This window comes from Doryrhamphus excisus, chromosome 20, assembly GCF_030265055.1.
Source record: "Doryrhamphus excisus isolate RoL2022-K1 chromosome 20, RoL_Dexc_1.0, whole genome shotgun sequence".
Taxonomy (NCBI): domain Eukaryota; kingdom Metazoa; phylum Chordata; class Actinopteri; order Syngnathiformes; family Syngnathidae; genus Doryrhamphus; species Doryrhamphus excisus.
In genome coordinates, this window is record NC_080485.1 from 12,586,225 (window position 1) to 12,603,439 (window position 17,215).

A 17,215-nucleotide genomic window follows, 5' to 3' on the forward strand; every position below is an offset into this window, starting at 1 on the left:
GGAGGATGACGCTGATGGAAATCCCCCTCGTGTTTAACTACAGATGCTGGGCTTCTGTTGAACACAAGAACCCTGTCACCCCCCCTGCGGTGACTGCAAAGTAAACTTACTGAACTTACAGGAACTATCTGAGGAAGCGCCATCGTTGCGACACACGCACGCCATGCACTATTCATTTCTATTCCGTTTGTATTCAGTTGAGGCCGTGAACAGGATATGTTGTCAGTGCCCCCCCACCCACTCCTATATCCACCACAAACAAGCCCCCCCTCCTCGCAACCTTGTGTCATATGACTCTGTGTGACATTCAGAGCTAAAGACAAGCTATTTTAATGAATTCCTCAGACATATATAAGCAAGTTAATGTCAGTCTATAAAAGGATGCATACTTGGCCGTGACAGATCATTTTGCAGCTGCAGTGTGGCCGCATGCTTTGTGGATGTTCCTAACTGCACACATTCCCATGCACAAGCCAGCCAAGCCCATAGTCATAAAGAGAGACATCCATGTTTGGTTGCCAGACAGCCATGTGATCACACACACACACATCCTCCCACCAGCACATGTGGACCGGCAAGGCCACAGCCTGAGTCTAGACATCAGGGGAGAGGCAAAAGGGATGAGGATGATGATGATGGCAAAGAGAAGAGGAGGAAGAATGAAGGTACTGGATGTACTCACCCCGTTTCTGAAGCCATCCCTCTTTAACGACGGTGACATCGCTCATGGTTCCTCCACGCCGAGTGTGTTGCCGCTACACGCCTGCTCCACAGAGAGCGAGAGGGAGGGGAGGAGAGGAGGTTGTGGAGGAGGAGGAGGAGGAGGGGGGGGTGGCTCTCCCAGCCTCGCGTCACTCTCCCTCCCTTCCTTCCTTCCTTCCTTCCTTCGCCGTTCGCCCTTTTGTTCACGTGGTCTCTCGCTTTCTCACTCACCGACACAAACACTCAATGTGCGTGTGTGTGTCGTCGTGCTTCGTGCTGTGGCTTATCTCCCCTCCCGCTTCGCTTCTTCTCGTCGTCGTCCTCCTCCGCCGCCGCCGCTGCCGCCACCACCTCCTCCTCTCCTGTTCCCTCTCCAGACCTTCCTCCTCACCGGCAGTGACTCAGCCTGGAAGGAAATGAAATGAGAAAAAAATAAATATATAAATATGACTAAAAAGTAATGTTTCATATCGTCTCCTGAGGCCTACTGAGGACTACCAAGCAAGTTTAAGTTATCCAGGATCAATTCTTCGTTTTTTTGCGGCTTAACCAAGCCAAACACTGAAGTTGTGGGATAAGCGGATAACAACTTAGTTAAACTAGTTAAATCGGGATTTTCTTCTTATCATGAGCGAGCTTGCGTAAAAGGGGGGCAGTGTTAGCAACAGATGACCGATCAAACATGCGCAAATGTGGGGAAACACAAAACGACCAAAACGACCACCATATAATTGTAAATGCAACTCACAGAGACCAACAACAAAAGTGACACACGGGTCTCTGTCCTGGCTACTCAGTACAACATGGCCATTAATTAATCAGACTTTAAAATCATAGCGATGAGTGGACATGCTCTCTTATGCTAATTAGCCACGCAATCGTCTTGTTGTTAGCCAAGCCAATAACAAAATATTTCACAACAATACAACTTTATGATGGTGACAGTCTAACTCAATAAAGGCGTTTCTATTTTAATTATTTTCTCCACCGTATTGACCCTAATATTATCCACAAAAAACGTGTCTTATATTCTCCAGATATACTGTATTGTATACATGTAAAACAAGCGAACCAGAGCTTTTCTTCCCATCACTCTCTCTATATAATAGGGTCAATGTGGTGACCACGTCTCATAAGGACGTACATGCTGTCCTCAAACATTCTTTTCCCTGTATTGCTACCGTGAATTACTGCTGCAGTCCTGACGAGACGTATACCGACAGTGAGTGCCAGAGAGATGCCTCTCATTCATACGGTGATGGCGTTGTATAAAATCCAGTCTACCATTGTGTGCTATTTCTGCGTGTGGAATCATTTTGCCAGCGTGCGTGTAGGCTGACTCGTCTGCATGTGTGGGCGGTGGGAGAGCATCTCAGGACTGTGGAGTAGGGCTTGCTTGGCTATAAATAGCAGAGAAATAGCAGTTAGGGATGCTCTCACTCTCTCTCTCTCTCTGCCCAAAAAAAAAATCTCTGCACCCAACTTCATCACCATCTCGCCACCGCGTCTCTCCCTGCATTGCTAGCGTGTTCACCTCAAATGCACCCTACTACACAGTATTACACAACACAGCACGGCACTACAATGTTCCATTCGGCTTGAATGGGGATAAGCGTTACGGCGACTGAGCTAACAGTTTGAGCTACCTCGCAGGGGTATCAGTATTCAGATCAGCTAGCGTCTGCGCTGCTGCTGCTGACAACTGGGGGGGCTGCAGCGTCATGTTTACACCCACCAGATGCGCACACACACACACGCACACACATCTTAAGAGGTGACACATAAATGCAGACTATTAAAATGTCGCAATACAGCAGTGAAAGCAATAAAAATGTCTGCTTTCATTTGCTTGGCTGGCTGCCATGTGGCGGCAAGAATAAGAGCAGCATGCCATGCTCACTGACGCAAGGTGGTACGAGAAAGTGGTACTTTTCTGCTGCTATATGTGAAATGATGATGACTGAGACAAAGCGAGGAGAGGAGACCCCTTGTCACCAGGGCAGTGGTTGCTATGGAGACATCCACTGCCGGGATGCACCAGCTATGCCAAGGGAAGCACATGCCAGGCATTAACAAGAATTTCAAGTGACACAAGTAGCTCGTAATAGTCAGTGCTTCCTTAATGCATAGTCGTAATTCAGCATTCGCTGATTCTCAAATTTACTGATCGCTGAGCCATGCAGAAAAACATTCACATATAATTTTACCTTAAGTCAGCAATAATTTATAAATATGTGAGACTAAACGATACACGAGATTGGGTCCATGAGATAAAGACGGGATTTGTGAAAAAGCGTGCCCTGCCACTATGGAATAACATAACATTAGGAGGTTTATTTTTTCATGATTTATGTTGGGATCTTCTTTAGCCACTTCATTGCTTTATTTACATTTTGTTATGTTTTTTTTACTAAGAAAATATATATTGTGCTGTGACTTGAGTTAGAGGATTAAACAGGAAAAAATATATATTTATCATTTATTTAAAAAGAATTCAGTTATATTTCATTTAACATGAATAAATATATTCCATCCGTGTTTATATTACATAGTTTTAAAATGACTGTATTGACATGGCTGTTCTCCTCTTTTCAATAAAGATATTTCAAAATAACATACAGCCCAAAGGCAAGGGTGGGCAAACTTTTTGACTCACAGGCCACATTGGGTAAAAAGATTTGGCGAAGGGGCCGTCTCGACATAGGTGGTCATCAAACAATGCGACGAAACGAAAAACACATCCACAGCAAATTAACACATCACATATACATATAAACTACTACTACTAAGTGAGTGATAAACAACAACTAAGCACTAAACATAACACACAACTTAAAACTGTTATTTCCAAATACCCGCAAGTCATGCTAGGTAGTCTAACTGCAACAATAATATTAACTATGAAGAATAAAACATTGGATATCAAGAGCATGCTAACTAATCCTTGTTGTTATCCAGCATTCCTTGCAGTGAGGATTTATGGGGGGTGGGTATTATGCATATATATTTTTTGTATGCCCACATGATGCAGCATATAAGGTTACTTTGTGCGTCATGTGTGTTGACGGGTTCTGTTGTTTGGATGCCTTTTTTGTACAAGCTACAGATTTCATCAGAATATTTGGGCGACTCACTTGGCTACAGGTTTATGACGCTTGGTGATGTGCCCCGCAGGCCGCAGTTTGCCCACCTCTGCCCTAAGGTCACACAATGGTCAGAGAAACTAAGATTTGTTGAAAATACGCCTCTCACGTCTACCAACGGACACTATGACCTAGTCCTATCACACCAGAGCTGTTGTAAAGAAAACTTAGTTAGCAGCACATGTATTTTCTGCCCCGGATGAGGCGCATCTACCCCCTCCAATCCTCACCAACTACTACAGAGGAATCGTAGCATGTACTCAACTGCATCTCTGTGTGGTCAAGAGGCAACAATGTCTCTGACAAATTAAATGCACTCCCTGCAACAACAACAGCACAACATGACATTTACAAGACAAATATTTATATATAAATAACCACTAGTACCCTTTTATGTGTACAAAAGAATAGCAAAAAAGCCCATTGTCAGCATAACAATATCAGTGTACAGTGTTGTGATTTAATGCACTGTTCAGTGACAGGTATAAATGATGCTTTGCTAGCCAGAGGTGTCGAATTACTGAAATACGACTGCTGAGCACTGCTAGCATGACAAAAGGGTACCAGCATCACTGCCATGCCATGCCATGCACCACCACATCATCATCTACGTCACTAGCTGCCAAGTTGACGCATGCTGTCCTTACAGTGTTACCACAATAAACATAGCAACAGCAATATACTGTACGTAATGTAACCGCGCAGGTGTTTATTTCCCCATCATAACAAACACCTATAAATCGCTGAACCGTCCCCAATCCTTGCTGACATAACCAAACATGATGGCGCAGATTTTTTGCGACATTTGTGCCATGTTGTTATGCTAAAGACAGCTAGCAAGCTAGCTAGCAGGGGTTACCTGAAGCAGCAGGTGCGATCTCGGCTCCGGCTATATATTTTTTTTGCAGTTTTCGCTCGTTTAAGTAAGTAACGTGCTATGTCGGTTGTCCTTGTGTTGCTTACGTTCCGAGTCCCATCGGGGGAATCTTCATTTTGACGGATTTCCGAGGAGGGAGTATGCGAGGAAGCACCGTTACCGCATCAAGGCTTGTTTTGACTTTCGGGGAAGCTCGTGACGTCACACCGAGTCGAGGTAAGCCCCCTTTTCTCTCGCTATCTCTCTCGAGCGTACAAGGAATAACACACACGACGAATTCCACTCTACATCCTACCTTCACTTCCCAAAAACGTAGAATTTGCCTCTTGGTGCTCTTAACGAGTTGTCTCTCTCGTTTTCTTGTCCTCTGTTGACGAGCTAGCCCCGCATCATCTCATGCCAACATCCCGCGTGCCCTCGTTGGGACCGGAAGCTAAGCATCGCGAGATCTTGGTGGCTACTTTGGTTATTAGCCTAACGGCTTAGGAGGGGTTTGCTAATTGACTCACCAAGTCAGCTGTGAACCATTAACAAACACGACATACTTACGATGGCGCGTTGATGACTGATGCTGCCTTTTTGTGTTATTACTGCAATTAAAAACATTTTCAATAATTAAAATTAAGTAAGGTAAAGCTGGGGGGGTTTGCATTTTTTTCTTCAATACTTGTTATGATACATATATGTACATTTACTATATATTTTACTGTAAAATATATGTTACGTATGACAGTAACAGGTATGAATAAAATACAATAATGTAGGAATAAAACACAACTAAAATGCCATATTACTCCACAATGTTCAGTTTACATATGCACACACTGTATACACATTATTAGTGATACTTTTTGGGATAAAGTGGGGGAGTGTATCGTTTACAAATATGTATGTATACACCGTATTTATTACAACCTAAAATATTTAATCTAATCTTTAAATACAAACCACACACGAATTAAAACTTGTTTTTGGTGTTTTGAATTGTTGTCCGCAGGCACGGACCACTGAGAACAGTGTAAATATGGTGGCAGGCGGACATTTTTAGGATACATTTGAGCATCAATGTGGGGCTATTAGCTGGCTAAAATATGTTAAATACATATGCTGACTGCTTTATCACCTCCAGTCCAGTATTTACAGTATTGTAGTCTTCATGGTCATAATTGAATAAAGTAAGTTATGCAGATTGTAATATACACCAACTAGGCTCACTTGAACATGAGCTTTGGTAGTATGGTACCCCAAAAAGGTCAAAACCGTCACTCTCAAACCAGTTTCACATCTCTTTCATAAAAGTGTAAAAATAAGTTAACTAAACAATGTTAGTAGCAAAATGCGACAACAAAACAATGCAACAATATATATCTAACTCACTGTAATGTTTCTAAATGTCTTTCAAGTGTAAAAATAAGCCAACCGCTGTAATAAAACAGTAAAACACAATCACATGATGTGAAGAAAGTTTAGTGTTTCCGAACTTGACTAGTTAGGATATATTCTTCTTTTTGACACTTGTTTTTCTGCGTCACACAAAAAAACAGGTCACATATTGACCCCCTTTTCGTTTGTCTCTCTTCGCTCTCTCTTTCCCAGACTCCCAGACTTTATTGTACTGGAAGTGGCAGTGTTTCACTCCGCTCCACCGTAATGGCCAACTTAGCTACTAGTGTTGTGGCGTTCAGGAACGAACCGGAACAATGGCAACCGAGTCGCAGCTGGGAACCTTTCTTTTTTTTCCCCCTCAGTTACATGGGGAGGGAACACAGCCCAGCTGCACAATGCTTATTAGATATGCAAATAGCATCACGCCATGTTGTGCATTAAAGAAAAACAATAACACAGAAACATGAGCAGCAGCAGCAGTGAGCGGTTTAAATGAGTCTCAATAAGAATTGTATAGAATTTGCACTTATGCTCAGGTATAGGCTGCTGTTAAACTAAAGACAGTTCTTTTCAGGGTTTAACTTTTTACAAAGCAACAAAATGCACCCCAGGACAGTCCAGCAATGTATTGAAGACTTTGTTTGTTTTGTTGTTCTGTATTATTAACAATGTTATCAGAAATTAATTGTAGCCTGCTTTACTTTTTTAATGTTTATACGTGTTCAAGTCATGGTTTACACATAGAATTGGTGAAAATGGCATTTCAAAATAGTGTAGCGTGCGAAATGTAGGACGAATAGGGACAAAAACTTACGAACTTGAGAGGACTTGTGGGTTCCGTTTATTGAACACAACAACACGCTAGCAAAAAAAACCCGCCAATCTTTTAACTACAGTCGCACATCCTTGACGTCATCCGTGCGCCCACTCTCCAGACATGACCAATCAATTTACAGCAAAGTAAACTGTTACAATAGTGACGTCAATGTCAAAGCAGCGTGATGTGGCGCCACCCCCAACATTTCAGAATTCGAACTCATACGTATTGGTAGGATATCTAAATTCATTCCTCCCAGTGATTATTTAAAATAAAACGAGTTAAGGCCAGGCTGGGTTCTTAAAAGCCAGTTTTTTAACGGCATTTCTATCGCTATTAGCTGCATTTAGAAAGCACGGTGAAGGTAATGGACCAAACTATCTCATGTAGCTACACGGGGGTGGTTAGTCGATATGGAAGATTACTTTTGGTCAATGTGGATATTTAACTGTTGCTCCAAAATAGAAAAAAATGTTTTTATTACTTTCTGAATGAATCACAACCAGACAGAAAAAAATATTTACCTATTTACTGGGGCCCTTGGAATTGTTCTAACTCCACCCCCCACCCCCATTAGTGCGCACATGTTAGCTTTTATTAACCTCTTGTTTATTATTATTATGAGGGGGAAAGAAAATTAGGGTAATTTAATATTTAATAATGTTTCTCATGATAAGAAATTCATTTTATTTTTACAATATGTCACTGCTAAAACGTATTTGTGCTACTTTTGTATATTTTGCAAACTAAATGACCTCTGACGGTGTGTGTGTGACCTCTTGTGTCATTAATGTTCACACACACACAGCTGACAGTATATCACAGAAGGTCTGCTGAACACACTCAAACTTCCATCTCTTGTCTCTAACAACATTCCCAGACCTCCCACCACACACACACACACACACATACACTTTTGTGAGTCCACCACCACCACGCCAACCTTAACTCCATCCTGCTCCTGAAGCTCAGTGAAGCAGAAGCCGCGCTGCCCCTTCGGCCCGTCCCACCTCGCTTTGAAGTGTCTCCACCAGAGAGAGACAGCGACAGAGAGGTCAGCCCGGCCCTGGAGACCTGCAGAGAGGTAAGGACAGCTGCGGTCAGACGGATGCCCCGTGCAGGGGCCGATGGAGGGGGCGGCGGGGGAACCACGGGAGCAGACTGGCATGCACACACGAGACGGGACAAGAGCAGCTGCAGCCACGGTGTCCAAGGTGTGTCGTGCAGCAGGACAGCTCCACAGCCAGGATGGTCCAACGTGGAGCTCTTCTGGGTCACCTATGGCGCACTCAGGTGTAAAATGGAGTTTGCGCACACAACCAGATGACCACATAGTGTATAGCTAAAGCAGTCACAGCAGTGATGATGAACTTTTGGAGGAGCATTGCAGTCTAAATATGAATAGCATAGCAACCATAAAGCTGGTGCATCACTGAGCTTTAACTAATAAACCTTAACTAAATATATTCATGCAGCTATTGTAGGTGCATATTTTAATTTATGGTATAATTTTTTGCAACTTTTTAGCTTTTTTGTTTCCCGGCTACTTGTTATTAACACGTGTCCATGAAGAGGAATCCATAAGAAAGCGGAATTCTGTAAAAAGTAACAAAACTACAATTTTGCACTAATGCATGTATACACCGAATATACCTCTGTGTGTTTCTTTGTTTGATATGTTCCTATCAGCGCATATGTTCTCAAATTGACATATGCAACGTGTGCGCATGTGTGTGTGCATACCTTCTGCTCATGTGCAGACAGGTTGCACACCCCCCTCCCTCTTACAGCAGCCCCCAGGTTGGAGCAGTCTGCCTTCTCAGGTTGTTCTGCAGTGTTCAGCTGCTGCTCTTAAAAAAATAAATAAATAATAAAACGGGGGGGCTTGGAGGCCAGAGGAGTCCATGCAGATTTTTAATACTGCAATAACTGTGATTTTATTGCTTTTATTGCAAAATGTGTTGCTGGCTGCATGTTTCCTCGCGTCCGTGTTTCCTCTTAACTGTCTGTAATGATGGGACAAATGTCCAAAAAGAGGCACTTAAGCTAACAAAAACACCACTGTTAGCACCTTTTAAACAAAGACGCACGTACATGCTGTTGACATTTAGCTTAGCAACGCTCATTTGAGAGCAATACGGTCCAGCATCAATCACGTATATGGATGTTGTCACTCGTCTTGTGGCTCTTTACACAGTGTATACTAATTAGAAGCATCGGTTACCTCGTTAAAGCATTAAACCGATCCTTCAAAGGTATAGTGTTTGATGGCAAATTTCGACATTTAAATTGATGATTTCATCTTTTTTTATGGTAAGCTATTATTGCAAAACTCAAACATTAAGTTTTAGGCTTCACGGCGGTCGAGTGGTTAGCAAGCAGGCCTCACAGCTAGGAGACCCGTGTTCAATTCCACCCTCGGGCATCTCTCAGTTTGCATGTTCTCCCCGTGCACGCAAGGGTTTTCTCCGGGTACTCCGGTTTCTTCCCACATTCCAAAAACATGCTAGGTTAATTGGCGATTCCAAATTGTCCATAGGTATGAATGTGAGTGGTTGTTTGTCTATATGTGCCCTGTGATTGGCTGGCCACCAGTCCAGGGTGTACCCCGCCTCTCGCCCGAAGACAGCTGGGATAGGCTCCAGCACCCCCGGAGCCTATCTCTATAGGAGCTGGAGCCTATCCGAGCTGTCTTTGGGCAAGAGGCGGGGTACACCCTGGACTGGTGTCCAGCCAATCACAGGGCACATATAGACAAACAACCATTCACACTCACATTCATACCTATGGACAATTTGGAGTCGGCAATTGACCTAGCATGTTTTTGGAATGTGGGAGGAAACCGGAGTACCCGGAGAAAACCCACACATGCACGGGGAGAACATGCAAACTCCACACAGAGATGGCCAAGTGTGGAATTGAACCCTGGTCTCCTAGCTGTGAGGTCTGTGTGCTATGTTAGTTTAATTGGCGACTCCAAATGTGAGTGTGAATGGTTGTTTGTGTATACGTGCCCTGTCATTGGCTGGCGACCAGTCTACGGTGTACTCCGCCTCTTGCCCAAAGTCAGCTGGGATAGGTTCCAGACTCCAGTCATTGAATTACCGACCACTCCAGGCCACATGGGGGTGCTGTGCAGTGATGCTTCCATGAACGGCTCCAGCTGCTGTCTAACTTTGACCGTGTCTCTATATAGAAAAACACATCTGGGAGAAGAAGTGTGTATTTTAGTTATTCACATAGCATCTGGAAGGAAATACAACGGCAGGCCACACTCCCTGGAGATAGCAGCCTCCTCGCCCCCCTGGAGGTCACATTGAGGAAACATTGTGGTGGAACTTCTTCAGGAATAATTTGTCAAGTGTGCAACTGAAGCCAAAAACATGGTCTCTAGAGGAAGCTTCCAGGAAGCGTCACAGCGATTGTGTGAAGAAGTTGAGGTTGAAGGCGGCACATCTGTCAGCATCTGGACTCACAGACTGTGTTTGGCTTTCCCACAACTGGCAACATCAAACACACAAACACACCCATACACTTAGACTGGTATGGAGGATGGAGAATGGAGGATGGAGGACACATCCGCCCTCCGAGGGCCTTCTGTTCCCAATCCTGACTCTTCCTATTTATGCTCCGGATCTACTCCGCTTCCTTCAATGAGACACAATCCTTCATGTGGACACACTTAGCCACAAACACATTAACGCCTAATGTGCAAATGGGTTGTTTCTCCGGGCTAGTCGCTCCCCGGGGAGGCCAAGGAGGAATTGTCAGCTTCCTCTCACAACAAACTGCTGTGCAACATCTGGCCACGGGAAGGAGAAACAGACATGTCTTGGGAGGAGATATCCTTTCATTTGCATCAACCCCAAGCGTGTATTCATGTAGGGTGTGATGGCGAAGCTGGCAAAGTCAGTGCGGGGGTTGCTGGAGCCTATCCCAGCTGTCTTTGGTCTAGAGGTGGGGTACACCCTGGACTGGTGGCCAGCCAATCACAGGGCACATATAGACAAACAACCATTCACACTCACATTCATACCTATGGACAATTTGGAGTCGCCAATTAACCCAAGTTGAAATATTAAAGAAGTTGCCATAAAGTTGTAATATAATGATAAACCAACTAAATCTAGAATTACAGTAGCTTTGGGAATGTTAAATATTAAATAAATATTATGGGAACAAAGTCCAAATATTAGAAGAAGAACATGTAGTATGAAGATTCATTCATTCATTTTCTACCCCTTTGCCTCACGAGGGTCACGGGGGATGCTGGAGCCTATCCCAGCTGTCTTTGGGGCGAGAGGCGGGGTACACCCTGGACTGGTGGCCAGCCAATCACAGGGCACATATAGACAAACAACCATTCACACTCACATTCATACCTATGAACAATTTGGAGTCGCCAATTAACCTAGCATGTTTTTGAAATGTGGGAAAAAAATGGAGTAAACCCACGCATGCAAACTCCACACAGAGATGGCCGAGGGTGGAATTGAACCCTAGTCTCCTAGCTGTGAGGTCTGCACGCTAACCACTCGACCGCAGTGCAGCCCATATTGTTATTCGTGTTTCTTAAAGTGTAACTGAACTTTTCGAAGACTTTTGCCCATCATTCACAATCCTTATGTGAAACATGAACACATTATCTTTCCCTTTTCTGTGCATTTTAGCATGAAAAAACATTAATATAAGCTAGCTAACCATGGATGTCATGGGAAATACCTATTTTGATGCTAAAACCCTCACAAAAAAAAACTAAAAAAATAATGTCAACAGTGTTCCCTTCACATAACTTGTATATCAACCAAGCTATAGCGATATTGTTATTGTAGCAGCTAACATGAAACATCGAGTTTTATCTGGTGGACTAACACGACGCATCGCTAATCACTAGCGTCAGCATCATTCACAGACGGAAGAGTGGATACCTAGCTCTCAATTTTGCTACAAAGACAAAAAAAAAACAAATCTTACAAATCTTACAATTTTTGGGGATTACTTTTTTTCTTGAAAAAAATACGTATTTTTCGTAAAAATATTAAAATATTTTGTCGCCAAAAAAATACTTTTTTCCCCCTAAATTAATGCCATTTATTGTTAAAAAAAATTGTCAATGTAAACCACTGGGTAACGTTCCATAAAGCCAATTGAAGCATTTTTTCCAGTCACTTGTCAATCACTTTTTAAAAAGTATTCTTCAGTAGTGCTCCGTGAGAATGAATTTTGTTGACAGCCAAGCAGATTTGGGGACACCGCTGAAGCATTCCTGGTCCCATATGAGGCAATTCACGTGAGAAATAGGATATCATCTGTGCTCTTTTCATCGCAGCTTTCAGCAGATCAAATCACATTTTTTTTTCAGCAAACACATCAACACTCACGGTGTCCAGTTGTTGTTGTTTACTCGGTCAGCGTGAGGGCTGGCTGAAAAGTCCCACACAGGGGAGGGATGCAACGTGTTATCCCAGTGTCGGCTCACCATATGGGGGGGACGCATGCATCCTAAGCCCTGTGGAAGTCCAAACACATGGATCTCACAAACAGGGGTAAAGTGCACTGGCAGATGCCACCTCTGTGGTTATAGGACACACACACACACACACACACGTACACACTTGGTCACAAACAGCCAAATCTGCCCCAACATCCCAGCGACATGATGATGGAGCTAATTGCGTCCTACTGCTTGATGGTCAGTCAACATGTTGTGTCTTTTATGCCAAATGTTGACCAAAACAAGAACAGGGCTGCTACTATTATGCTACTGGCACTAATACTCACACAGGGTCCGCCTAATTCTTCACAGTTTCATAGTTTTAAAAGTGCCTCAATTGTGGACAAAAGGCTTTCAAGTAGAAAGCTGTCCACTGTAAGAATCCCAAATCAAGGAAACACAGAGGAACGGTCCAAAAGATGGAACCTATTCCTCTGGAAGAAGTCCTATGTGAGGCGGGCGTTGTCCTGTTTGAAAAGACCACACATACGACAGCCTTATTTCATGATGGATGCCCACCCAGCAACATCTTCACATAACCAGGTACCGTTTGACTCCCCTGCACAACCTGAAGCTCCATTGTTTCATTGAAGGATCACAATGGTGCCCCTTCCAATGTGTACATTTTTTTCATTCATTCATTCATTTTCTACCGCTTTTCCTCACAATTGTCGCGGGGGTGCTGGAGCCTATCCCAGCTGTCTTCGGGCGACTAGTGGCCAGCCAATCACAGGGCACATATAGACAAACAACCATTCACACTCACATTCATACCTATGGATAATTTGGAGTCGCCAATTAACCTAGCATGTTTTTGGAATGTGGGAGGAAACCGGAGTACCCGGAGAAAACCCACGCATGCACGGGGAGAACATGCAAACTCCACACAGAGATGGCCGAGAGTGGAATTGAACATTTTTTTTCTCATCAGGAAAATAAAACTTCCTTTCACTTTTCAATGCCCCATGTTTGGTGCTCTTGTGCAATTGGCAACTTTGTGACTTTGAAGGAGACAATGGTAACGGTAATGGTTGAATTTCATTTGAACATGCATCAGATTACAATTGAATGCATCATATAATCAGTTCACAGTTCCACATGTCCAAAAGGAGTAGGAAGAAGCAAAGCTTATTAAATCCTACCCCTCCATCTGGTACTTTTACAATCAGTAACTGTTACATTTGTTCACTTCCTGCTTTCCTAATATAATTTTTTTAAATAAATTTATTTTATTATTTATATATATTTTTTTATACTTTTTAAAATATTTTTTATATTTTTTTTAAATAGTTTTTCAAATTTTTTTTAACAATTTTTCAACTTTTTAAATAATTTTTATAATTTTTTTTTTGTCATGTACCGAAGACATAATGGGTACCATAGTAAGTGTCAATATAGTGATATATATATAGCACTTTCCATAATACAATTTAAGGTTTTTTTTGTTTTTTAATATACCTACAATGACATAATGGGTACCATAGTAACTGTCAACAAGACAAAGTACTTTTTTGGTTCTTAAAAGCCTTCTCTTGCAGATGCTATCTGATGGGTATTGGACTCGACTCAGAACCTCCTTCAGATTCAACACTTCAAAATGTAAATTCTTGCAAATGTACTGCAGAGGCAGGAAATACATGTACGTACTGTAGATACTGTACACAAATACATTCTTAGAGCGCTAAGCGCTAACTCAATGCTCTGTGTCATCTGTTCTCCTCTTAAGTGGAAAAACTGATTATACAAGGCAACTGAATAACCTAAGTTGCAATTTACGAGCGTTGAATAATAATAAGCGTGCAGCTAGCACTCTCCATTTTGCCGCAGGCTTACAGAGTTAACATCTGCACTGTTTGGCAGTCCGGACGCTATTGGCCCTCCTCAATGCTGCTCCAGATGCAGGAAAAGGGAGGCGCGGTGCCCACAGAGGGACACACAAGCGCCCATATACATTGATCACACGCTGGCACCATGCGTACCATACACAAGAGACTTAAGCGCTCGTGCACACACATGCAAGTCCCAAATCCAGATGTGCACGGAGTGGTTGCACTCTTACAAAACACAAACACACACACACGGCGCTCTAATATCTCACACCTCGATGGAGACGGAGCGGCAGCTGAGGTGGCGGGCACAGCCAGCCAGTGCATTGTTGGCACAGGTAGCATGTTCTCAACAGCTGGCGCAGGTTAGGCATTCCTGGGAATTGGTGCCACAAGGCAAATGTTCCCGCTGGCTTGGGGGCCGGTGTGGTGGCAGACAGACTGGCAGGCTGGCACAATATCGGCCATACACACACACACTTAAATGAATTGAGGAGGAAAAAGAGAAAAAGATGGAGACGGTCACAGATGTGTGAAAGCTACATTGCTTGGGATAGAGTTAGTTAGCTTAGTTGGCTACAACCGCAACAAGCGAGGGAAGGCGGTTCCATTACTGTCAAACTATACAGCATGCAGTTTTACTTCAATTTATCTGGATTTGTGATTGATGTCTCCATAACAAATAGTAACACAAATAGGATGAATCTGCTCTACAAGTAATGGTAATGGTAATGGTTGAATTTCATTTGAACATGCATCAGATTACAATTGAATGCATCACATAATCAGTTCACAGTTCCACATGTCCAAAAGGAGTAGGAAGAAGCAAAGCTTATTAAATCCTACCCCTCCATCTGGTACTTTTACGATAAGTAACTGTTACATTTGTTCACTTCCTGCTTTCCATAATACAATTTAAGTTGTTTTTTTTTTAATAATGTACCTCATACCGAAGTACGAGGTGATGTGACCCTACAATGACATAATGGGTACCATAGTAACTGTCAACAAGACAAGGTACTTTGTTCTTTGTTCTTAAAAGCCTTAAAAAACTGTTCCTGCACTTCCTGCTTTCCTAATATCATTTTTTAAAATAAATTTATTTTATTATTTATATAATTTTTTAAATACTTTTTATACTTTATACTATTTTTTATAATTTTTAAAATAATTTTTCATATTTAAATAATCTTTCAATTTTTTAAATAATTTTTATTAAAAATTTTTTGTCATGTACCAAAGTACGAGGTGATATGACCATCCAATGACATAATGGGTACCATAGTAAGTGTCAATATAGTGATATATATAGCACATCATGACTGGTTCAAGACTCTTCATCCTTGTATTTAGCAAACATCAACTGCTTGTATTGTTTCTTGAATTGGCTCATCGTTGTGCATTGTTTGATTTCCTTACTCAATCCATTCCATAGTTTGATTCCACATACTGAAATGCTATGGCTTTTTAACGTAGTCCTAGCATATAAGTGTTTCAAATGTACTTCTTCCCTGAGATCATATTTCATCATATTGGATGAAATTTTAACTAATTGGTTATTTTTAGCCTTTTGCATTATTTTAGCTGTTCGAAGATGAAGTTGAAGTATTTGTGATTTTAGAAATAAGGAGTTATCCTTAGTAGGATTAGCTTTTAAATACTGTCGCTGATTTTTTTAAAAACTTTTTTTTAACTAACAAAATCAACCGATGACGATTTACTGTATCAATCTATGTTTTCCTTATAATATTATGCAGAATTCGGCCAAATTATTCAAGTTCTGAGGGTCCACTGAGGAACTTGTGAACTCTGTACATCAGCTATTTGGCTTTCCAGATTGTTGTTTATTAGTGCTGTTTGAGCACATAACTTGATACACCAGTATGTAATAGTGGATCACATTTGACGTCATGTAAACACACAAGGGGTTTGCATCTCAATTCTGCCGCTCAACTGACGACTGCTACACACTAGACTAGAAACAGGAAGCATCATATGATCTGTTTGTGTGTGTGTGTGTGTATTAGCCGTCTCACCGCCTGGGGGCTAATTTCTCCACCACAGCTGTCGGCTGGCTCCTCTGACATCTGGACTAGAGAGGGGGGGGGGGGGATAGACAAGAAGACAGACACAACAACAGAGAGGATACACTCGCACGTTTTCATTTGTACACATCGTCTCTGCTAATAAACACGTGGAGATCACACAGTATGATCGCTCCGTGCGCTCTTTAGCCTGGCGGTGGCTGTTGTGCATCTGTCGTGCTGGCTGTATATTTAAAGCTCCGGCCATGTCAGTTTCTGTGGATTGTTTGGCGGCAAAGGGGAATGATGTAATGGTGTGATGATAACCCAGGAAAGTGCTACACACGCCTCTGTCCTGGTCGATCCAAAATAGGCATGACATGAGCTGTACTTCATACTACTTGTGGTCAGTATCGGTCAATATCAATGAAAAAGGATAGTATTGATGTCGGCCAATCAGCTTTGCCCCCGCTACAGCATCCAGAACAAGCCTGTCTGCTGCCGTCTGTGGGACTTCCTGTCTTTGTGAGAGTGATATAGTAAGTTTCGCTCCCTGCAAAATGTGCTGATCATCCGTTAGGCAGCGGCTATAAAACCCCGGTGCCAAGATGCTGTTCTTGCAAGTGTGGTCAAAATATGGGGATGTGTACGGCCTCAGTACGGATTTGGGATGGTCGTTGTACATACTGATATTTTATCTCCTCTACCAGTGCAGAAAAGGGAGTCGGCTGCATTTGCGTTTCAGAAGGCAGCAGATGCAACTGGAGGGACTCAGCAGAAGTGGATAAACCTGCTTTTCATTCAGGTTTTCAGTTAATAATCTGAGAAGATTAGTAATAAATGCATTGTGAAATATAAAACTTGAGTTGTGGATACCAGCATTTTATTCATGTTCTGGTAAAAAAAAAACATATTGGCTTTGTTTGGCTTGAAATAAGCTATGAAA

General features: G+C 42.5%; 1 protein-coding gene across 4 annotated transcripts in view; it reads right to left on the reverse strand.

The window, feature by feature from the left end:
- The window catches only part of akt3a (v-akt murine thymoma viral oncogene homolog 3a), a 50,133-nt gene extending 43,192 nt beyond the window's left edge, over positions 1 to 6,941 (reverse strand). Inside the window, exons 1-2 of one of the 4 annotated variants that reach the window (XM_058059292.1) lie at positions 6,923 to 6,941; positions 683 to 1,108 (exon numbers count right to left, since the gene is read on the reverse strand). In XM_058059292.1, coding sequence (XP_057915275.1) covers positions 683 to 728 — 46 coding nt within the window. In that variant the 5' untranslated portion in view covers positions 729 to 1,108; positions 6,923 to 6,941. Of the gene's footprint in view, positions 1 to 682; positions 1,109 to 4,704; positions 4,995 to 5,017; positions 5,171 to 6,922 lie in introns of those variants that run through there. The other 3 variants (XM_058059291.1, XM_058059293.1, XM_058059290.1) reach the window with 3 other exon arrangements.
- Between the last annotated feature and the right edge of the window lie 10,274 nt (positions 6,942 to 17,215).